The sequence below is a fragment of the Dendrobates tinctorius genome, unplaced genomic scaffold (genome assembly GCF_039654945.1).
Source record: "Dendrobates tinctorius isolate UK_male_01 unplaced genomic scaffold, ASM3965494v1 ptg000093l, whole genome shotgun sequence".
NCBI lineage: Eukaryota > Metazoa > Chordata > Amphibia > Anura > Dendrobatidae > Dendrobates > Dendrobates tinctorius.
The window spans coordinates 17,010,537-17,035,129 of NW_027361761.1; the positions used below are offsets into that span (position 1 = coordinate 17,010,537).

At 41.2% G+C, this 24,593-nt stretch overlaps 1 protein-coding gene across 1 annotated transcript in view; it reads left to right on the forward strand.

The window, feature by feature from the left end:
• The window catches only part of LOC141098584 (cytochrome P450 2K1-like), a 187,872-nt gene that overhangs the window by 94,351 nt on the left and 68,928 nt on the right, over positions 1-24,593 (forward strand). Inside the window, exons 5-6 of the mRNA XM_073586494.1 lie at positions 2,778-2,938; positions 12,477-12,653. Coding sequence (XP_073442595.1) covers positions 2,778-2,938; positions 12,477-12,653 — 338 coding nt within the window. The remainder of the gene's footprint in view (positions 1-2,777; positions 2,939-12,476; positions 12,654-24,593) is intronic.

A 24,593-nucleotide genomic window follows, 5' to 3' on the forward strand; every position in this document is an offset into this window, starting at 1 on the left:
ATGGCACCTGTTTAAACTTGTTATCAGTATAAAAAGACACCTGTGCACACCTTCAAACAGTTTGACTCCAAACTCCACTATGGTGAAGACCAAAGAGCTGTCAAAGGACACCAGAAACAAAATTGTAGCCCTGCACCAGGCTGGGAAGACTGAATCTGCAATAGCCAACCAGCTTGGAGTGAAGAAATCAACTGTGGGAGCAATAATTAGAAAATGGAAGACATACAAGACCACTGATAATCTCCCTCGATCTGGTGCTCCACGCAAAATCCCACCCCGTGGGGTCAGAATGATCACAAGAACGGTGAGCAAAAATCCCAGAACCACGCGGGGGGACCTAGTGAATGAACTGCAGAGAGCTGGGACCAATGTAACAAGGCCTACCATAAGTAACACACTACGCCACCATGGACTCAGATCCTGCAGTGCCAGATGTGTCCCACTGCTTAAGCCTGTACATGTCCGGGCCCGTCTGAAGTTTGCTAGAGAGCATTTGGATGATCCAGAGGAGTTTTGGGAGAATGTCCTATGGTCTGATGAAACCAAACTGGAACTGTTTGGTAGAAACACAACTTGTTGTGTTTGGAGGAAAAAGAATACTGAGTTGCATCCATCAAACACCATACCTACTGTAAAGCATGGTGGTGGAAACATCATGCTTTGGGGCTGTTTCTCTGCAAAGGGGCCAGGACGACTGATCCGGGTACATGAAAGAATGAATGGGGCCATGTATCGTGAGATTTTGAGTGCAAACCTCCTTCCATCAGCAAGGGCATTGAAGATGAAACGTGGCTGGGTCTTTCAACATGACAATGATCCAAAGCACACCGCCAGGGCAACAAAGGAGTGGCTTCGTAAGAAGCATTTCAAGGTCCTGGAGTGGCCTAGCCAGTCTCCAGATCTCAACCCTATAGAAAACCTTTGGAGGGAGTTGAAAGTCTGTGTTGCCAAGCAAAAAGCCAAAAACATCACTGCTCTAGAGGAGATCTGCATGGAGGAATGGGCCAACAAACCAACAACAGTGTGTGGCAACCTTGTGAAGACTTACAGAAAACGTTTGACCTCTGTCATTGCCAACAAAGGATATATCACAAAGTATTGAGATGAAATTTTGTTTCTGACCAAATACTTATTTTCCACCATAATATGCAAATAAAATGAAAAAAAAACCAGACTATGTGATTTTCTGGATTTTTTTTTCTCAGTTTGTCTCCCATAGTTGAGGTCTACCTATGATGTAAATTACAGACGCCTCTCATCTTTTTAAGTGGTGGAACTTGCACTATTGCTGACTGACTAAATACTTTTTTTCACCACTGTATATTATCCCCACGATTCTGAAGCGATGAGAGCCCGCCTAACTTATGGGTGCATAGACAGAAACACCGTATACATCACAGGGGGAGGTGCCAAGGTCAGTTCACACACCATATGACAATGAAATATAAACCCAGCGCTCAACTTAAAGATGCAGAAATGAACTTTTATTCAGTCCAGAATTGTAGTATAACAGAAACGTTTCGGTCACTAGGACCTTTAGCAGTCACTACAAAAAACAGAGGACTGTGGTCATATCTCGTAGATATCGCACTTTAATGACTCAGTACAGGAAAGATAAATATCTTTGTACCGTGTTAGCCAGTAGATAGAAGAATATTTAGAATTGAGAGTTCTGGGGTCATAACACAGAACTAGACCCCAATCAGAGGGCAATAAATCTTTCACGCTCCTTATCTATAAACTGCTCCAATATTTATGTTTAGCCCTCTACCATAATGACAGTTCTGCTTCACATCACTTGTCTTATCTATTGCGTTATTTCTGTGCTGTGTTGTGTATAAATATGTGATTCTTCAGATGTTGTATTAGTCAATGCCTGATGAACCACTGAGGACTCTCAATTCTAAATATTCTTTAATGACTCGGTAAGCATGCTTCCGACTAAATTGTAGTATAGGTAAATGAATTCAGGTTGGTCAAATAACAAATTTGAACGGTCTTAATGAGATTGGTGAGCCCGCAAGTGAAACGGTATTATGTGTCATCCACTGTCTGGTACTACAGGATCTGAGTCCCTTGTGGCGCAGTGTGTTACTGATGGTATGCTTTGTTACAGTGGTCCCAGCTCTATGCAGGTCATTCACTAAGTCCCCCCATGTGGTTCTGGAATTTTTGCATAGCGTTCTTGTAATCATTTTGACCCTATGGGGTGAGCTCTTGTGTGGAGCCCCAGATCAAGGGATATTATCAGTGGCCTTGTATGTCTTCCGTTTTCTTATTATTGCTCCCGCAGTTGATTTCATCACACCAAGTTGCTTGCCTATTGCAGATTAAGTCTCCCCAGCCTGGTGCAGGGCTACAATTTAATTTCTGGTGTTCTTCGACAGCTCTTTGGTGTTCACCATAGTTGAGTTAGGAGTGTGACTGTTTGAGGTTGTGGACAGGTGTCTTTTATACTGATAATAAGTTCACAAGTGCCATTACTACAGATAATGAGTGGAGGACAGAGGAGCCTCTTAAAGAAGTTACAGATCTGTGAAAGCCAGAAATCTTGCATGTTTTTAGGTGACTAAATATGTATTTTCCTCCATAATTTGGAACATAAATCTTGCCAAATTAGACAAAGTGATTTTCTGGATTGGTTTTCTTATTTTGACTCTCATAGGTGTGGTCAATTACAGGCCTCTCTCATCTTACTTACTTTGTTCTGCTCAGAGGTGCTTGTGACTTTTTTGTTTTTTGCAATTATGACTCTTGTTTTCTCACTGTTTTTCCAGGTGAACCCTTCAATAACATCATGAATATAAATTCTGCAGTAGCTAATATAATCATTTCCATCTTACTGAGTAAGCGATTTGATTATGAAGACCCAACACTTTTGAAACTGCTAAAGATGAGTAATGAAAATTTCCATTTAACTGGTTCCCCAATGGCTATGGTGAGCAGCTTAACCTCATAATGTATTTGAAAAATAGTATTTTAGGTCATTCACAAGATATGTAATGTGGGATTAGTGAGACCACAACCCATAAGGCGCCCCTACTCTTAAATTAATAATTTTACAAACATATTTCTCAAGTGTGTTGTCCATTGCCAGTCAATAATTTGGAATTCTCATCAAGCAATGTTTCCCCTTGTTTGTATTGGAATGTGCAATTATAAATTCTGACTGATGGCAGCAAAGGAGCAAAGAAATTATTTTGGAAAAAATAAGTAAAGAAACAAGTCAAGCCAGAATTTATATTTAACCTAAAATTCCTTAAAGTACTAACTTTTATTCTGATGACAGCTTTACCCCTTGACATACCAGAATCTTCATCAAGTGTCACCTGGAATGGCTTTACAACAGTCTTGAAAAAGGTCAACAGAGGTGCTGAGCTCTTGTTGGCTGCTTTGCCTTCACTCTGCATTCAACTCAGCAAAACAAGTCAATTGGAATGAGATCGGGTGATTTGTGGAGGTTATATCAAAGCACTCCATCCCTCTCTCTCTTTGCCACATAGCCCTCACATACCCTGTACGTGTGCTTTTGGGTCCTTGTCTTGTTGCAATACAAATTGTGGTCTCAGTAAGTGTAAACCAGATAGAATGGCATGTCTTTACAGAATTGTGTGGTAGCCATGCTGGCTAAGTATGCTTGAGCTTGGAATAAATCATCATCAGTGTCACAAACAAAGCTCACCCACACCGTCACGCTTTATGCTGCTTGAGGGGCATGGCACAGCTAGAAACCATCAAAACAACAAAGACATGGCTGTCGGTACCAAAAAATCTGAAATACTGACTCCACAGATTACAGAATATATTTACACTGATCCAAAGTCCAGTGCTTGTGTTATTCTTCACAAACAAGTCTCCTCTTCTTGTTTGAAATACAATGCAGTGGCTACTTTGCAGCAATTCAAACATAAAGGCCACTTTTTGAAGTCTAATCTGGACAGTTGATGCTAACCCTGAACTGGTGAGGTGGGGTTTGCCACACCCTAGGGAATTTTTGTTCAGCTGCCATTCATTGAAAAAAGCTGGCATGAGGATACGTGTCTCACCAGCTTCCATCCACTTCCTTGTCAACAGATTGTCGTCAAGGCCTCTCTCTTCTGGCCATGCATAACAGAGCTAGCTGTGGCTAAGTGCTGTCTTGGCCTTGCTGAACCCCACATCACCACTCATGTAATTCTTTTTTACACATTTTTCAAATTTTGTTTCATAATGCCCTCGGATTGAATCATCAAAGTATTACATTTTCCGATACATCTGAGTGTCAAAAATTTGTTATACTCATGTGTAATCAATCGCCAATAAGAAAATGATTAAAACAAACGTGATTTTTCCATTTTCTGTAAAAATATGAGATTTCTAAACATTGGGGTATAGGAAACCCCAAATCACGAGTTGCGTGACAAAAACCCCGCCTCACCAGTTGAGGGTTAACGGTATCTGAGGAGCAATCAATTTGCAGTTTCAGAGACTGGTAGCTCTGATTAACTTATCCTCTGCAGCAAAGCTAATTATTTGTCTTACCTTCCTAGGACTGTCACCTGGATACAAATTTATGGTTTTCATGACTGCACTTGAAGATAACTTCAAGGTTCTAGCAATTTTCTAGATTGACTGACCTTGATATTTTATGGTAATGAGTTGAGCGAATATGTTCAGAATCGTTTGCCAAATCTGATATTCCCATATTCGTACCATATTCTTACCCTATTGGCGCCAAATTTATGTTTAATGATCGGTTCTGAACATATTCATCCATTTCTACTTCCATTTACTCCAATGATGTTCGACTGTGTTCAGCAAATATTGCAAAAACAATCGTAATCGGAATCTAATTTTGAAAAATGTGCTCAACTCTAGCAATGAAGGCCTGTCAAATTAAATTTAATTGAATGGTTCTTATTTTATTATGACTTAGAAAAGTAATTTAATAGGTAAGTAAAGTAATGTAATAGGGACTGTGCACCAAAATTGCCTCTGCAAAACACACCTGATTGCTGCAGATACTTTATGAAGGCTGGGTCTTCAACAAATAAATTCTTAATGAGACAGACCTATTCATTGGAAGCCATTCCAGATGACTACCTGATGACGCAGCAGGATAGAATGCCAAGGGGTTGTAAAGCTGTCATAAGAATCATAGAATCATAGAATCATAGAATCATAGAGTTGGAAGGGACCTCCTGGGCCATCTGGTCCAACCCCCTGCTCAAAGCAGGATTCGCTAAATCATCCCAGTCTGATGTCTGTCCAGCCTCTGTTTGAAGACTTCCATTGAAGGAGAACTCACCACTTCTCATGGCAGCCTGTTCCACTCATTGATCACTCTAACTGTCAAAAAGTTTTTTCTAATATCTAATCTGTGTCTCTTCCCATTCAGTTTCATCCCATTGCTTCTAGTCTTTCCTTGTGCAAATGAGAATAAAGTTGATCCTTCTACAATGTGACAGCCCATTAGATATTTGTAGACAGCTATTAAGTCTCCTCTCAGTCTTCTCTTTTGCAAACTAAACATTCCCAAATCCTGCAACCTTTCCTCATAAGACAGGGTTTGCAGACCGGTCACCATTCTGGTCGCTCTTTTCTGAACTTGCTCCAGTTTGTTGATGTCTTTTTTAAAATGTGGTGCCCAAAACTGGACACAATATTCCAGATGAGGTCTGACCAAAGAGGAGTAGAGGGAAATAATGACTTCACGTGATCTAGACTGTATGCTTCTGTTAATACATCCTAGAATTGCATTTGCCTTTTTTGCTGCTGCATCACACTGTTGACTCATATTCAGTCTGTGATCTATTAGTATACCCAAGTCTTTTTCACATGTGCTGTCACTTAGCCCTATTCCTCCCATTCTATATATGCTTTTTTCATTTTTATTGCCCAGATGTAGTACTTTGCATTTCTCCCTGTTAAAAACCATTCTGTTAGTTGCTGCCCACTTCTCCAGTTTATTTAAATCTTTTTGAATCCTCTCTCTCTCCTCTCTAGTATTAGCTATCCCTCCTAGCTTTGTGTCATCAGCAAATTTAATCAGTTTACCCTCAATTCCTTCATCTAAATCGTTGATAAAGATGTTGAACAATACAGGGCCCAGGACAGAGCCCTGTGGTACCCCACTTGAGACATTCTTCCAACTGGATGTGCAGCCATTTACGACCACTCTTTGGGTCCGATCACTAAGCCAGTTATGAATCCACCTAACAGTTGCCTTGTCCATTCCATACTTAGTCATTTTTTCAATAAGGATTGTATGAGAGACTTTGTCAAATGCTTTGCTGAAGTCAAGATATACTATATCTACAGCATTTCCTTGATCCACCCAATCAGTGATACCGTCATAGAAGGAAATTAAGTTAGTCTGACATGACTTATCAGTTACAAACCCATGCTGACTCTGTTTAATCACTTCATTCTTATCCAGGTATTGACATACATGTTGTTTAATAATTTGTTCAAAGATCTTTCCTGGTATAGAAGTCAGACTCACCGGCCTATAGTTGCCTGGGTCCACCTTCTTCCCCTTTTTGAAGATAGGAACAACATTTGCTCTTCTCCAGTCTTCTGGCACTTCTCCTGTTCTCCAAGAATTTTCAAAGATTATGGAGAGGGGTTCAAAAATTTCTTCTGCTATCTCCTTCAGTACTCTGGGGTGTAATTCATCTGGACCTGGAGACTTGAATTCATTTAGGTTAGCTAAGTGTTTCCTCACTATCTTTCTGTTTATAGATATCCTGGATTCTTCTATTCCCTTAATAGGACAGTGAATAACAGTTGATGTTGCATTTCCTTTCTGAGAGAAAACAGATGCAAAATAGGAATTTAAAAGTTCAGCCTTCTCAACATCCTGTCTTACCATTTCATCATTTTCATCCTGTAAAAATACTATAGCATCTTTGACTTTTCTTTTACTTTTGACATATCCCCAAAATCCTTTATTATTGCTTTTGACATCTCTTGCAAGCCTCAGTTCATTTTCAGCTTTAGCTAATCTGATTTGTGCCCTTCAGGTTATGCAGACAGCATTATATTCTTCTTTAGATATGCCTCCCTCTTTCCATTTTATAAACATTTTTTTCTTCCTTTTTAGCATGTGCTTAAGTTCTGTGTTCATCCATCCTGGTTTCCTTAAATGCTTCCTATTCTTCCCTCTTTTCAGAATTGTTAACAACTGTGCATTGAGAATTTCATTTTTCAAGATTTCCCATCCTAGAGTAAAAGAGTAAAAGGGAGTTACTTTGAGGTACCAAAGCTTAAACTGATATTCAAGTTTATATCAATGCAAAAAAACTACCGCGATACTGTACAATATAAATATTGAGTGAATCCTGTTAGAGTAAAGACCGTCAACCACTAGAATTATTTTACATAATACCACATAGACAGAAGCACTGTTCAGAGTACGGGACTTACTGGGATGAATTAGTTGTAACTTCCATCTTAGTTGGCAAAGTCCTAGTGGAGCGGGTGATGTATGTTGGAACCGTCCTCTCATTAGCATGCCTCCCTGGGGCTTGCAAAAGGTGTAAAAACTCTGCACGCTCTGCCCTGAAGCGCTGCCGCTGAGTGTTTGTCTCTATCCATGGGGTTGGAACATATACGATTGTATTTGATGGCTTGGCTGTAGACAATAGTTTTTTATGAGGATTAACATTTCAGGCACAACCAGACTGGTGGGAGGAGCCAGATGTCCCAATAAATTGAGGGGTCTGGATGCAGCAGTTTCTCAGGCAGAATTGTTTGAACTAAATGTCATACCCCGGATTGTGACATATTTTCAGCAACAGCTTTAGACGTTCCACAAACAGTTTAATCAATTTCATTCCACCGTCAACTTAACACTCAACTATTCCAGCACTGAAATTAACTTTTTAGGCACCATCATTAAGCTAAAGAACAATGAAATAGAGACATTCCTGTATCAGAAGCTAATCGACCGTCCAACATACCTTAAATGGGACAGTTTCCATCCAAAATGCATCAAAAACTCTATTGTCTACAGCCAAGCCATCAGATACAATCGTATATGTTCCAACCCCCTGGATAGAGACAAAGAAAGACCTTTTTGAATCAGGGCTACCATCCAAGAGCAATTGAAAACCAAATTAGAAGATCCACCAGAATATCAAGGAATCACCTGCTAGATTACAAAGCTAAAGATGAAAATAACCGAGTGCCTCTAGTGGTCACCAGCAACCCAAATCTGGAAGTGCTAAGGGGAGCTGCATGGAAATTGCAACCTTTACTACAAAAAGGTGCTTAATTACAATCCATATTTCCAGACCCCCCACTTCTGTGTTTTAGGCAGCCCCCAAATCTAAGAAGCATCATTGTCAGAAACTCCCTGTCCTCTCCAACAGCTGCAGGAACCTTTCCTTGCAACCAGAAAAAATGTAAAACCTGTCCACTAATAATGACCATGGACAAAGATAAAGATCCCCCACTCACATCAGGACTACAAGATCCCAGGTACTTTCAGCTGCATCACATCTAATGTGGAATACCTAACTATTTGTACTAAATGTCCAACTGGAGGTGTGTATGTGGGGGAGACAGGGCAAAAACTGAGAGCAAGAATTCTCATCATCACACAATAAAAGAAAGAATGGATCTACCTGTTGAAAAACATTTTTGCATCCCTGGTCATAGCATGATGGACATTAAATTACATGTATTAAAAGGTAACTTCAAGTCTAAGGCTAGTTTCACACTAGCGTTTATTTCCTGCAGCGCATGGTGCCGTTAAGCCCCGCCCCCTCCAGGCTCCCTGCCCACCCCATCCGGTCATCGCCGCCTACTAGCGCACATGGGCGCTTGCGATCTGCGCACCCTATCTTTAGAAAAAACAAAAAACACAAATATCCTGAACTAAAAAGTAAAAAATATACTGCAAATAATGCAGAAAGGTAATAATAATAATAATGGTATTTAGTAAACATAATTTTGATCAAAATAATGTACAAGCCATCCCGCCACGTCACGGCAACCCTTGTGATGTGAGGTTTTAAATACTAGAGTAGGGACTGTCCCACAAGGGTTGCCGTGACGTGGCGGGATGGCTTGTACATTATTTTGATCAAAATTATGTTTACTAAATACCATTATTATTATTATTACCTTTATGCATTATTTGCAGTATATTTTTTACTTTTTAGTTCAGGATATTTGTGTTTTTTGTTTTCTCTGGTTAATGGTCATGTGTTAATATGCACTTACATTGTGCATACACATTAACTTACTTTTCTCAGTTCAGATTTGTTTTTTATTGCACCCTATCTTTAGCATAGGGTGCGCAGATCGTGCTCTGGCCGTGTGCTAGCAGGATTTTGCCGTGCGCTGCGCACTTTTGAAGGTGTGCCGAGCGCGCCGAAATGCAGCATGCTGCATTCGGCGCACACGGGCGCAGCTTCAAAAGTGAGCAGCGCACGGCAAAATCCTGCTATCGCACAGCCAGCGCACGATCTGTGCACCCTATGCTAAAGATAGGGTGCGCAGACCACAAGCGCCCATGTGCGCTAGTAGGCGGCGATGACCGGATGGGGCGGGCAGGGATCCGGGAGGGGGCGGGGCTTAGCAGCGCCGTGCGCTGCAGGAAATAAACGCTAGTGTGAAACTAGCCTAAGAGAGACAGAAAAATGTCAGAGTACAAATTTATGACAACTTTTGAAACACTCAGTGCAGGAATGAACGTGTCGCATGGATTTATGTCTTTTCACATCAATTAAGGAATTTGCTCTTCAGACATTCTGGGGTCATCACAACACAGAACCTGACCCCAATCAGAGGGCAATAAAACTTTCACGCTCCTTATCTATGAACTGTTCCAATATTTATGTTTATCCCTCTCCTATAATGATAATTCTGCTTCACATCACTTGTCTTATCTATTGCGTTATTTCTGTGCTGCCTTGTGTATAAATATGTGATTCTTCAGATGTTGTATTAGTCTATGCCTGATGAAGAGACCTGAGTAGTCTCGAAAGCTTGCAATGTGTTAAAATCATTTTCAGTTAGCTATTAAAAGGTATCAACCACTGAGGACTCTCAATTCTGAATATTTTTCTATCTACTGGCTAACACGGTACAATGATATATATCTTTCCTATGGTCCATCTGAGTGAGCCACCTATTTATTGACTTGCTCCCTATTATTGTGTATTACAACAGATGGGCCCAAATCAATGAAAAAGCGAAAACATATGGAATTAAATAGAGTGTGAAGGATAGATAAAAAAGGCATATCTGTAGAATCGCAGATGAATCAATGCCAAATGAAAATCATTAAAATGTATGTTTATTGAAATAATATTTTCAAGACAAAAAAAGTACTCTGAGTTGGGACTTGTATAGCAAATGGTGCAGCCTGCAAGTGTAACAACCTCCCTAACAATAAAAGGGGTGTGTTGACTAAATGCTGGTTTCCACTCCCATTTTATTGGAAATAGCTTCTTTCCACCCTGAGTAATTAGTGAAAGGCCCCCACATAGATGTTTTAATTTTCTAATTCCCTACAACAGGTGTAGCTAAAATAATTTTTTATAATTTTAATAATTTTTCATCATTTTAAATATCTATATTTATCATGTATTTTATTTAGAATATGTGCAATATCAGTCTGTGAGTCGAATATGCAATTTATCACGCTGATGCATACGATTAAGAGAGATTGTTACACTTGCTGGCTGCATCTTTTGCTATACAAATCGTTTCACTGAGGCTATTAGCTTCAGTGATTTGAAACTCAGAAGTTTGTCCAGCACACTATTTTAAGGGCTGGGTTTTTGTGGACAACCACAGAGCGGGTAGGAGGTTGTCCACCTTATCTGCACCAAAGGGTGTGGTCTGGGGTTTAAATAGTCAGGGTCCTGAGGCATTCAGTGTTAAGTGTGTCTGGAGAGGCTAACTCCAGAAAAGACTTTGCTTATGCTAACCTGTACCTTGCGTTTTTGCTAACCCTGAGAGGGTGGATTCCCACTATCACAAGGACTGTGCTTTGTCTTACCACTTTGTTTTGGTTTCCTGTTTTTGCCCCAAAGGCCGTGTTTATTTTTACTTCACCATGGTTTTAGTTTATGCCGCATCTCTATATATAAAACTGAATGTGTGTGTGTGGCACCAACCAATCACGAAGCATCTTTCATTTCACCAGAGCTGTTTAAAAGAAGCTGAGCTGTGATTGGTTGCTATGAGCAACAGTTTTCCCTCTCCAGAAAACACCTCAGCAGACACTGACTGGTTGGGAGAAATCTAGCATCCCCAGAAACATAAGCTTCCAGCCATTGTCTGCCCCCCAGAAAGGAGCAGAAAGCACAAAAATGAATCCCCCCTCCCGTGCCCATATACACATCACACATCCTCCAACCCATAGGCACATCTTCCCTCTTAAAGGCATCATTGGTATGGAAGTCAGGGCAAATCCGCTTTGGTTCTAACCCCAGGCCTCTCTTAAAGGGATCTCCAGTATGGAAGTTAGGGTAAATCCCTCAGTGCTCTGGATCTGACCCCAGGATTCTATTAAAAGGATCATTGGTATGCAAGTCAGGGCAAATCCACTCAGCGCTCTGGTACTGACGCCAGGCCTCTCTTAAAGGGATCCCCGGTATGGAAGCTAGGGCCATTCCACTCAGCGCTCTGGTTCTGACCCCAGGCTGACGGGATGATGTGGGATATAAGGGGTAGTAGTCCAGAGGCTCTGGCTGACGGGACAATATGGGATATTAGGGGTAATAGTCCGGTAGCTCTGGCTGACGGGATGATGTGGGATATTATAGTGAATGTGGCTATGTGGCGTGGGCGGGGCTATACACTCAGCTTTATATATATATAGATATAATCATTATAATTTGTTATAACTAACCGTAGTTAGTTACTATGCCCGGACAGCGCAGACTCTTCAGCTAGTTTATAATCAACCAGTGAAGATCTTAAAGAGACAGTGTTCCCGTGTCTACCTCCGTGTACAGCAAAATGAGCCAATCTACTTCAACATATTCACAATTGACTCAGCTGATGTGTAGAGGAAACAGCGGAATACGCTGCTGCCAGATTCCTCAAGTTATCTCCTCCATAAACACAGGATTGAGTATGCTGAAACTTCACTTCCCCGCTATGTCAAATTCACAGATCCCTGGAATCTGGATAAATGCCGCTTTAAGATGCTGGACATCCTTAAAAATTGAAAAAAAATCCTCCAAAGTGCCCAATCCATCTGTCACTTGATATCAGTCATTTGGGATAAGTTGACCAATTTGGAAGATAACACGGTATCAGGCTGCGCTGCTGTAATGAAGAATCATTAGGACCAAGATGAGTTGAAGGTTTTTATTTCCACAATGGACTAGGGTATTTTTAAAGTTAAAAAAAACAAAAAACAATAGCAGCTATCATGTGTATATGTGGAACGTTTGTGTTTTAGATAACGGTTTTAGGAATTTTCCTGGTTAGAACTAGAAATACAAAGTCCATCTATTTTTTCTGTGCAGCTTTATAACACATATCCATCTGTGATGCGCTGGTTTACGAGTGTAACTGAAAAGGTGCTCAGGAACCAAGATGTAGTGCACGCATTCATTCAAGAGAACTTCATCAAACAGAGGGAACAACTGGATGGAAATGACCAGAGGAATCTTATCGACTCGTTCTTGGTGAAACAACGAGAGGTACTAAAATACGTATTGTTACATGTGTGATAGATCTGAGCTTGTCGTCTGGGATAATTCATGTTGAAAACACAATATAGTTTTATTTTATATAGGACTACAGGAAAACTTTGTCTAGTGGTGGAGCTATATGGCTTGCTGGGAGGTCATTAGTGTATATTAGAAGTGTAAATTTTGTAGTATTATAAATGGCACATGGTAGATGGGGCTGTTACAGATTACAGGAAACAGAAAGAGTAACTGTTGTAATAATTTTGATTTCATAGATCAATAGTACACTTAAAAATCTGTAAAATATCTTATATTACATACCTGTCCCGGGAATGCCAGTCTCCACTTCCTTCCCCTGAGGCTGCTGCCCTCTGTTGTGCTCCACAATGGGTTTTGCAAGTTACCCAGCATGGATCAATGACATCATCTACCTAAACCTATTAAAGGCCCATTGACACACACACCTTTGTCTTGGCTCTTACACTCCTAGTTCTATGTTTGGTGTGATCCACCATCTGGCTGCTTGTGTTCAGTGTTCATTGTTGAATTCATTCCTGCTGGATTCCACTTCATCCATTGTGCTGATTCTGAGATTCCTGGTGAGCCTTTACAGTTCTTGCTGCCCACATGCCTTCTTGCTTGATGCATCAACACCGGGGTTCATGTGCCAACCCAGACCTCATGCTTAGAGGATCCACCTCACCTGGTGAGCATTAAAGAGAACCTGTAAGGTACCCCGTGCCAAAAAAAACAGAAGTAGTTGTGTCTACATATGTAAATATTCTGCCTAACAGTCCCTTTGTTCAGGTACGGACTGGGACTGAAATTCAGCCCTTGCATTTAAAATCACACAGGCCCATGTTATTCCCGTCCCCAAGCACCAGATGAAATATATTACTAATATTACCCTGGAAGGAGGAAAGCAAGCTTTACTACAAGACCAATATTATTGATTCCCATGACGTGCTGGGATAAGTGATGGAGTTTTGGTGACTCTGTGCTCCGTCACAACTCATAGCAGTATGGGTGTTTTGAGAACATCAATTCTGTTAATAATGTAGCAGCCAAAGCAGCCCATGACCAGACAGGCCCTTCTGGCATTTGCCAGAATTACCAAATGGCCAGTCCGGCCCTGCCTTTGTTACATCACACACATAAACAGTTCTTTCTAAAATGAATTTCTAAAGCCTGTTTCTGATATGTAAATGAGGCCTTTGACTAGTCGATGGGGCGTTATCTCCTACGGAATACAGATTTTACGATATATGAGAGGGAAAGATAAGTCCAGGTAGAAGCAAATGTCTCTGGTAAGATCTTAAAGGGAACCTGTCAGACTAGTCGCCTCTCGTAACATGTTGTCATGCCCCTGAGGGAGCGATAACATGGCTTTCAAGTGTCGGCATCATCTCCAGCACTATACATACCTCGCGCATGCGCACGGCTTCTTTCCCTCACTGCATTGATCCTCTGAAGCTGGGTTTATGTGTGCCGCCTTCAGAGAGGCGCACTGCGCATTATCAGAAGTGCAGAAAATTTGTGATCAAGAGCAGTGCTCCTCTCTAAAGCCGACACACATACACCTGACTACAGAGGATCAATGCAATGAGGGAAAAGAGCTGCGCACATTGGCAAGGTATGTAAATCACTGGAGATGATGTAGGTGCTTGTAAGCCATGTTATCATGACCACATGGGTGTGATGACATGCTAAGTGAGTCAACAATCTGACAGGTTCCCTTTAACATCTTGCCAGAGACATTTGCTTCTGTTTCTACCTGGACTGATCTTTCCCTGTCATATATTGTAAAATTTTTATTTGGTAGGAGATGGTTAGTTAGTGTCACGAGGCAGTAGTGGGAAAACAGGGGATGAGGAACCAGGGCCCCTGAACTGCCCCTCTGGCTAAGGGGGTGCCCTGACTTTCCTTAGCTTGGGGGTACACTTGATGGTAGTGAGGCCCAAGTCCCCAACCTGTCCCTAGTTCCTGTTTAGCCCTGAGCTAAACCTCCAACCCCCTCCCCAGGATGTGAGACAGGGAAAAAGTGTACTGCACCAATAACACACAAGGAAAGATAATGCAGACCCCTCGGGGTTAAATAAACTAAAAAATAAAAATTAGCTTTCTTTGCTGCCAATGCTTCGAACAGCAGAGTAAGGCACCAGATCAGCATTCAGCTGAAGCACAACTGCTCCTGATAAGCTGAACCACCACTGCACCAGGTAGGTCCAGTCTTCACCACGGTTGGTAGCAAAAGGAAGCTGGTGTACCAGGTGACCTTATATAGGAAGGTGGGAGTGGTCAACAGTAGCTCACTTATCAATTATGGAATCTTGTTATTTTTTAATGGCTTTTATATGGAGCTAACATGTCTCTGGTCATTTGGCACTTTGTAGTTCTGATATTTATTGGTACTATACATTAATAAACATTTTTATTCTGTGGATTATGCTCTAGGTGGTGATATTCTCACAAACCTTCTTTTTTTTGTTGTTCAAGTTATCTTTGAGATTTTTATCCTGAAAAATTGTTTTGGGTCATTTGTAGCACTAAAATATATTCTGCTGCAAGTTTTCTTGAAACGACAGTTACCGTTCTCAATAGAAATTTATTATCACTAACTGCCATCACCTATCTTATTAATGGGAAAGTCAGTATTCACTGAACACAGATTTTACCTGTGAAATGATAATTTTTAGAATGAATGATCAGTCATGGAAGAAAAAAGCTTATTTTTTTGAAAAGATATATTACAAAGTTTCTTATATTCACGTGTACTATTGATTTGTGAAGAAAAATTAAAAATGATGGTTACACATTAAATAACCTCTGTCCTTCCCAGTTGTACCCAGACAACAAGCTTAACTCATGACTGACTGAGCTCCTGCAGTGTCCACATGGTTCATCAATCTTCAGACACAGCGCACACAGCAAACGGAGCTGAGAATGAGCAGAACATAAATAGATACAGTGAGAACAAATTCCGTTGTGAGAGCCAAAACCTCACAATTTAAAAAGCCAGTCTGTCTTCACAAATCTACTCTGCTACTACAACACCTCATTGTAAAACATTATCCATTTCCTAGTTAAGCTTTTCTAAATACAAAGACTTTATTATTTACCTGTTTTTAGTTCTCTTCACATTTGTATTAGTGATTTGATTGCAGCTTTCATTGAAAATTCAGTAATGACATGAAAAACAGTAATCCATGATGCGTTATTTTTCCATCAAAACTTTGCTTTTCATTTTAGTTCAATATTTAAAAAGTAACTCATTTTGCGTTAGTTATTGATCAGCCGCTGCAAAGTTGTTACTCTTTGTAATACAGTCTATTTCCTTATTTTGTTTTCTACCTACTCAAAAACTATGCTGAAAGTGCTGTTCTAACTGCCTAGTTCATGCTTGTTTAGAAGCTGCTTAGAACTGCTGCTCTTTTCAAAGGAAATGAAAGTAGTGGAGTATATTAAAAAAATCCTAACTGAAAAAAACTGATGAAAAAAGTTTTGTTACTCTTTAAAGGCATTACACATCAGTGACATGGAAACAATTATTTTCATATACTTTATTGGTCATCTCTATTTAATAAAATTGCACTGGATACATAATCACAGTAAAGAATGTTTCTGTTTCTTTTCACTATCACCCCTATAGTCCTCCACTTCCTGCTAATCCCCCTAATCCCTACACCTAGCAATGAACTGGGAATCTCTCCCTCCATTGATTGATCAGAAATTTCCAATCTTTTCTAACCTTATAGCCATTTGCCCAGCCCCTGCTTCCCCAGTCCCTTTAATCATACCTCCCAAATTTTCATGAAGGGAAAGAGGGACAAGAGCTGCGGCGCGCACATCGTGTTGTGGCAAATTTTAGGCCACGCCCCTGACCACACCCATTTCACAGCTAGTCACACCCATGTCCATGCCCCAACCACATTCATATAGCACTGCTGATCACACTGACTGGTACTGAGGGCACAGTGGTGGTACTGTGGGTACACTGACCGGTACTGAGGAAAAGAAAGAACAGAGAGAAAAAAGAAAACAGAGAGAAAGGAGAGAGAAAGAAAGAAAGAGGGGAAATAAAGAGAGAACAGAGAGAAAGTAACAGAGAGAAAGGAAGAACAGAGAGAAAAAGGGGACAGAAAAAAAACAACAGAGAGAAAAAACAGAGAGAGAGAGAAAGAAAGAGGGGGAAAAAAGAACAAAGAGGAAGAGAGAAAGAAAGAGGTGAAAGAAAGAACAGAGAGAAAGACAGAGAACGGGAGAAAGAAAGAACAGAGTGAAAGAAAGAGGAAAGAAAGAGAACAGAGAGGGAAATAAAGAGAACAGAGAGAGAAAGAAAGAACAGAGAGAAAGATTAGAGAGATAAGGAAAGAAAGAAAAAAAGAGAGATTAGAGAGAGAAAGAAAGAACAGAGCAAAAGAACAGAGAAAGGTGAAAGAAAGAATAAAGAAAGAAAGAGAACAGAGAGAGAAAGAAAGAGGGGAAATAGAGAAAGAAAAAGAACAGATAGAGAAATAGTGGACAGAAAAAAATAACAGGAAAAAAGGGGAAAGAACAGAGAGGGAGAGAGAAAGAAAGAACAGAGAGGGTGAGAAAAAAAAGAGGGGGAAGAAGGAAAGAACAGAGAGAGAGGGGAAAGAAAGAACAGAGACAGAGATGGGAAAGAAAGAAAGAAAGAAAGAAAGAAAGATGGTACAGAAAGAACAGATAGAAAGAAAAAGAAAGGAAGAACAGAGAGAGAAAAAAAGAACAGAGGGAGAGAAAGAACAAACAGACAGAGAAAGGAAGTGGGGAAAGAACAGAGAGAGAAAGGAAGAGGGGAAAAAGCAGAAAGAAAGAAGAGAGAAAGAGAGGAAAGAAACAGTGAGAAAGATTAGAGAGGGGAAAGAAAGAACAGAGAGAGAAAGGAAGCAGGGAAAGAAAGAAGAGAGAGAAAGAAAGAGGAAAAAGACAGATTAGAGAGAGAAAGAAAGAAACAGAGAGAGAAAGATTCTATAAAGATACTATAGCAGCCCAGCTCCCATTGTAATGCACACCTGAGCCTCCCGATGCAGGACATATCATGATCTGCTCACATGGCTGACATCCCCGAGACCAAAGTGATCATGCTGTCCGCGCTATCGGAGAAGGACACGGTGATGGATCTGAAGCATTCCCTGAAGTGCATCCATGGTTCAGTCACAGTCTCCTCCCGAAATTACATCATTTCTGGTCAACTTCTAGCACATCGCTTCCGGTGGAACACCACGTGTGAATTTTAAAGTGCTCCTCGGGGCTCCGCCTTGCACTCCTGTGTCCGCGGGAAAAGTAAGCTCCCGGCCGGGGCAGACTCTCAAAATCGAGACTGTCCTGTTGGATCCGTGACACATCATACACACATGGTTCCCCTTTGTATTCCTCGTACACACATGGTTCCGCTGCGTACACCTCGCACGCACACTGCTCCACACCTTGTACACATGCAGCCACTCTCTGTACACCTTATACACACATGGCTTCACTCCGTAAACCTTGCACACATGCGGCTTTGCTCCATACACTTCGTACACACGCGGTTCTGATCCATACACCTCGTACACACGCGGCTCTGCTCTGTACACTTTGTACACACAGGGCTCTGTTCCGTACACCTCGTGCAAACACGGCTCCACTCCGTACACCTCGTGCACATGCAGCTCCCCTCTGCACACCTCGTGCACACGCAGCTCCCCTCTGCACACCTCGTGCACACGCGGCTCCACTCCGCACACCTCGTGCACATGCGGCTCCGCTCCACACACCTCGTACACACGCGGCTCCGCTCCACACACCTTGTATACATGCAGCTCCGCTCTATATACCTCGTACCCGTTCGGCTGTGCTCCACACACCTCGTACACACGTGGCTCTCCTCCTTACACCTCGAACACGTGTGGCTACGCTCTGTACACCTTATACACACATGACTTCACTCTGCGGCTTTGCTCCATACACTTTGCACACACGCGGTTCTGATCCATACACCTTGTACACATGTGGCTCTGCTCTGTACACTTTGTACACACAGGGCTCTGTTCCGTACACCTCGTGCAAACACGGCTTCACTCCATACACCACCTACACAAGCGGCTCCGCTCCGTACACCTCGAATACATGCGGCTCTGCTCTGTACAGATGCGGCTCCCCTCCGCACACCTCGTGCACACGAGGCTCCACTCCACACACCTCGTACACACGCAGCTCCTCTTCGCACACACGCGGCTCCGCTCCGTACACCTCGTACACACACGGCTCTGCTCCGCACACCTCATACACGCTCGACTGTGCTCCATACACCTCCTACACACGTGGCTGTCCTCCGTACACCTCGAACACGTATGGCTCCACTCCGTACACCTTGTACACATGCGGCCCTGCTCCGTACACCTCGTACACATGCGGCCCCGCTCCGTACACCTCGTACACATGCGGCCCGCTCCGTACACCTCGTACATGCACGGCTCTGCTCCGCACACCTCGTACACGCTCGGCTCTGCTCTGTACACCTCGTACACACATGGCTCTGCTCTGTACACCTGGAACATGTGATGCTCCGCTCCGTACACCTCGTACACGCTCGCCTCTGCTCCGTACACCTCGTACATGCTTGCCTCTGCTCTGTACACCTCGTACAGGTTTGCCTCTGCTCCGCCCACCTCGTACACACTCGCCTCTGCTCCATACACCTCGTACACACGCGGCTCCGCTCCGTATACCTTGTACACGCTCGCCTCTGCTCCGTACACCTTGTACACGCTTACCTCTGCTCTGTACACTTTGTACATGCTCGGCTCTGCTACATCCACACAGAAAACCCCTCCTGAATCCACACATAAACTTCCCCTCATGCAGAACCATGGCAACCAGCACAGCAGAGTCCTGCAGACACGAGGGCTGTGCGCACAGGACCTGTGATGAGGTCACATGAGGGGAGGAGTCAGGGGTCCCATTTTAGTGGCCTCAAATGGAGTCCCCTGATCATGTGACCTCCTGACTCCTCCCCTCCTGTGACCTCATCATAGGTCCTGTCTGCACTGAACAACCCAGCGATGGTGATCGGCGATGCCATTGCGGGAGTGCGGCTCAGTGAAATGCGGGAAAAAAAAGCTACCGACCAGGACAGCGGGACATGCCATCAAAAACGGGACTGTCCCGCCCAATCCGGGATGGTTGGAAGCTTTGCCTTTAACAGGAACCCTATCAAACTCTTGCTCTGTCTGCAACAAACTTTCCTATATCCATGATATTTTCTTTAGTAAAAAACTTTCATTCTTCTGTATCACAGAAAACGAGCTCACCACCTCTGACACAGCCTTTCAAAGTGCACTTATGGTGGATTTCACGTTTCCCACACTCAAGTCCCAAGCAGCAAGCATGGTGGAGTTGGTATTCTCCTGTGAAATAACTGCTCCTTTACAAAAAATTCCACAGCTGCCCTCTACTACTCGCCCTTCTTTTAAGGTGCATTGTGTGCACATCTACTACCTCTCGAACCCCCAAGACCAGCCACCACCTTCTTCGATCACTTCACCACCTGGTCACTTAACTTCCTTTCCATTGTCATTCCCACTATCATCACGGGCGACTTCAATATCACCATTGACAAATCTCACTCAGCTGTTGGTAAGCTTTTATCTCTCACTTCCTACTTCGGCCTTGCTCAAAGTTCTTCCGCTGCCACTCACAAAGAAGGCCACTCACTGAACATCATTTCCCGCGTCTCTGTTTCCTATCTAACCTTTCTAACTCACCTCTCCTTCTTTCTGACCACAACCTACTTACATACCCTTCCCTTTATGCTCCAGGTGCACAATTCCCAATTCACGAACTTGCACACCCTCGCAGAAATCTCAAACACCTTGATCTACACTCGCTCTCTGAATCCCTTCTCGCTCTTGCAAATATAAGTTCCTTACACAATGCAGATGCTGTTGCCACTTTATATAACACCACAACAACTGCAGCTCTTGAATGAGTCAAACTCTTCACACATAACAAAGGTTGTACAATCATCAGGCAGCCTTACTATAGAACTGAGATGGGCCTCCAGGGTTGCTGAGATGGAAAAGATGCCCTTCCAAAGAGCACTTCATCACAATCAAAGAGTACCTTACTACCTTTAAATCCACACTCACTACAGGAAAACAAGCATACTTCTCATCTCTCATATCCTCCCTGTCTCACATCGCTAAACAGCTATTTAATACTTCCAAATGTCTCCTCCATCCTCAACAACCCATCCCTCTCTTTTCATCTCAGCTGAAGACTTTGCCTCTTTTTTCCAGTAGACGATTGATAACATCAGACAAAGCTTTTGCCTAAAGTCCCCACATCCACTCCTAATAAGTAGTCAGCCCTACTCTTGCAAAACCTGCTTTTACTCCATTATGGAAGATCAATTTTCCTATTTACTCTCCAGATCACATCTCCAGACTTATGTACTTGACCTGATCCCATCCCATATCAACCAAAAACTCACCACAGTCTTAATCCCAACCTTAACCCATCTCTTCGATCTGTCACCAGTAGTTTCCCTTATTCTTCTAACATGCCTCGATCACGCCCATCCTCAAAAAGCCTTCTCTTGATCCCTCCTCCTTGTCTGGCTATCTCTCCATATCACTTCTCTCATATACCTCAAAACAACTAGAACAACACATCCATTTGAACTAACCTCCCACTTCTACTACCAATCCCTCTTCAACCACTTACAATCTGGCTTCCAACCACATCATTTCACTGAAATTGCCCTGAATAAAGTCAATAATGACCAACTGCCTGCCAAATTCAAGTGACACTACTCTGTCCTCCTCCTCCTGCACCTGTCCTCTGCCTTCGACACAGTGGACCATTCGCTCTTACTACAAATTCTCTGATCTCTTGGCATCACAAACTTGGCCCTATCTTGGATTTCCTCCTACCATACAGACCGGACCTTTAAAGTCTCCCACTAACACACCACCTCCTCATCTCATCCCTATCTGTTGGCATCCCCCAAGCTTCAGATCTAGGATCCCTGCTCTTCCTCCTCTACACCTTTGGTCTTGGACAGCTCATAGAGTCCTACTGCTTTCAGTATCAAATCTATACTGATTACACACAGACTTCATAGAATCATAGAATGGTAGAGTTGGAAGGGACCTCCTGGGTCGCATGGTCCAACCCCCTGCTCAAAGCAGGATTCACTAAATCATCCCAGACAGACATAATAATAAAAGAAGACGCGATCCAGCTGAGTGCTCTGGTGATTTATTGAATGCTGTTCAAACAACAGAACATTGTTTACGCGTTTCTGGCTAGACGCCCTTAATCATAACAACTAGTGAATGTTGCCAGTTCCACTATATACCCCCTCTTTGATAGGGGAAATTAAGTGCAAGTGGAAACATATGTGTCAGCAAATAATGCTGTATTATACAAAAGTGAATAAGTGAAAAAACAAAACCATGAAAAAGAAAAAAAAAAAATATCTTACTGAAACCACATATAATGCTCTTTCAGATCATATATAACAAAAAAAAACTCAATTCATTTTTATTCTGAGTGAATTTGTGTGTGTATATATATATACATATATATATATATATGTGTGTGTATAATGACCAATGCAATTTGTAAGTCATTAGATGTATGATTTTTATGGTTCATATTATTAATCATTGTTAGTCATTGATAAACAATGATATAAATAAATGTAGAGCAATTATAAGGGTTTTCACAAAAATAATATCGATATGATATATGATACATAATGGTGGAAAATATACACTTATGGACAATCATTATATATGAATAAAATCCTAAGAACTGGAAACAAAAAGCGAAGACAAAAATGGATGAGTTATTTTCAGGATCAGTATGAACAAAGTTCCATAATGGTCAATTCCGATAATGAAGACATGTTCCTTTCTCAAAAATTATTATTTTTTTTTTCCAAATCGGTCACTGTGGGAATGACCAAACCAACGCAAGTAAGTGTGAACAATGTCCTGCAACAAATCATTCCCGACATCGAAGACAAAAATCTCCATAAAAATCTTCCGAGCCAAATGTGGTCACAATTTCAAATAATCATGGATAGACATAAATAAATCCTATAACACTCAATTTAAGGATTATTTCCATGATTATAAAAAAACAATGATATTTTCAGATGTATATCTGTAAAATGCAAGAATTATTGGTTATCGACAAAGTCATGTTAGTGAACACTGTCATAAGATAAGGTGCCAAAGTTGATCTTGAAAATTTTTTTTTTTTTTTTACTGCACAACCACACGTATTGTCGTAGTGATTAAAACTTTAGCACCTGGAAGTATCAATGCATGTGCAAGTTCACTAAATAAAGTGAACAATGAACCCAGTTAAATTATCACAGAATCTAAATATGTTTGTATTAAAATCAAATAATGACAGTGTAAGGCTTTAACTAAGGACATTATACCAAACAGATTGTTATTGCGGTAACTAATAATGCAACATGATATCTCGTCTAAGATTCAATCCTTGTGGGACTCTAGTGTCCAATTGAAAAATCCACCAAGCCTCTCTATTTCTCAGATCATTTAGATTAAAGCCATGTCTGGATTTTTTGTGAAGTTTTTCAATCGCATATGCAGAAAAAAATTCAATTGTTTTGTCATGTTTTTGAATAAAGTGTTTAGAAGCCTGTGATGTATTTTTTGCTGGGTTGTATTTAACAATATCATGAAGATGCTCCTTAATTCGGGTGCGAACTGAACGTTTTGTGCTACCAACATATTTAAGATTGCATTTTGTGCACTCTATAATATAGGTGACCCACCGAGTATTACAATTCAAAAAGGAACTGATCTGATATTTATTGTTATTAGTTGTGTTGGTAAAAAACTTGCATTTCTTAGCCACTGTGCACATTTTGCAGTTATGCAAACCGCACTTGTAAAAACCCCTCAATGATAACCAATTGCCTTTAGATTGAGAAGATCTGATAGCACTGGGTGAAAGAATATTGGCTAGTGTGGTAGCCTTTTTCTATACTACTTTGTAGTTGCTATGTAAAATATTATTTAGGATATTATCTTCTCTCAAGATGGAAATATTTTTATGAAACATATGTTTGATGATATCAAATTGATTACTATATTTCATAACAAGTGTACGTGAGCTATTTTGTGACATATAGTTTTTCTTCCACTTTTTTTAGATTTTTGATTTGGTTCTAATCCTAGTGAATTTTTTGAATTCTTTAATTTATTTGATTTTTTCTTAGAATCTACTATTTTTCTGGCTCTATTGATCATCCAATTTTTATATCCTCTAGCTTGTAGGCGATTTTCAATGCTATTTATTTCTGCGATATAGGAATCAGGGGTGTTACAATTACGGTCTGCTCTGATAATCTCACCCAATGGAATCGCTTTAATTGTATGTGCTGGATGGTGGCTGGTAGCATGCAAAATAGTGTTGCCAGCTATCTGCTTTCTATAAGTTTTAGTAAAAATCCTAGAAAACATCCTCCCCTCCAAGGTCAGATCCAAAAATTGGGTGACATTGTGATTATGTTGAACTTTAAATTCAAGATTGAAAATATTATTATTTCAATAAAAAATGAAATTCTGTACGGCAGCTTCACAGCCCGTCCATATGATTAGCATTTCATCTATGAATCTGCCGTACCAAATTACATCCTTCAAAAAGGGATTCAATGGATTATAAATGTACAATCCCTCCCACCAGCTCATGATCAAATTTGCTACAGAGGGTGAATACTTTGCTCCCATTGAAACTCCTGCACTCTGAATAAAATATTTGCCATTAAAATAGAAATAATTATTAAGCATAAGAAATTGGACAACATCTACGATGTAATTTATGATGTCCATAGTCATATCAGAATAGGTAATTAAATGGTGTTTGAGTGCAGATAGTGCCACAGCCACGGGTATGGAT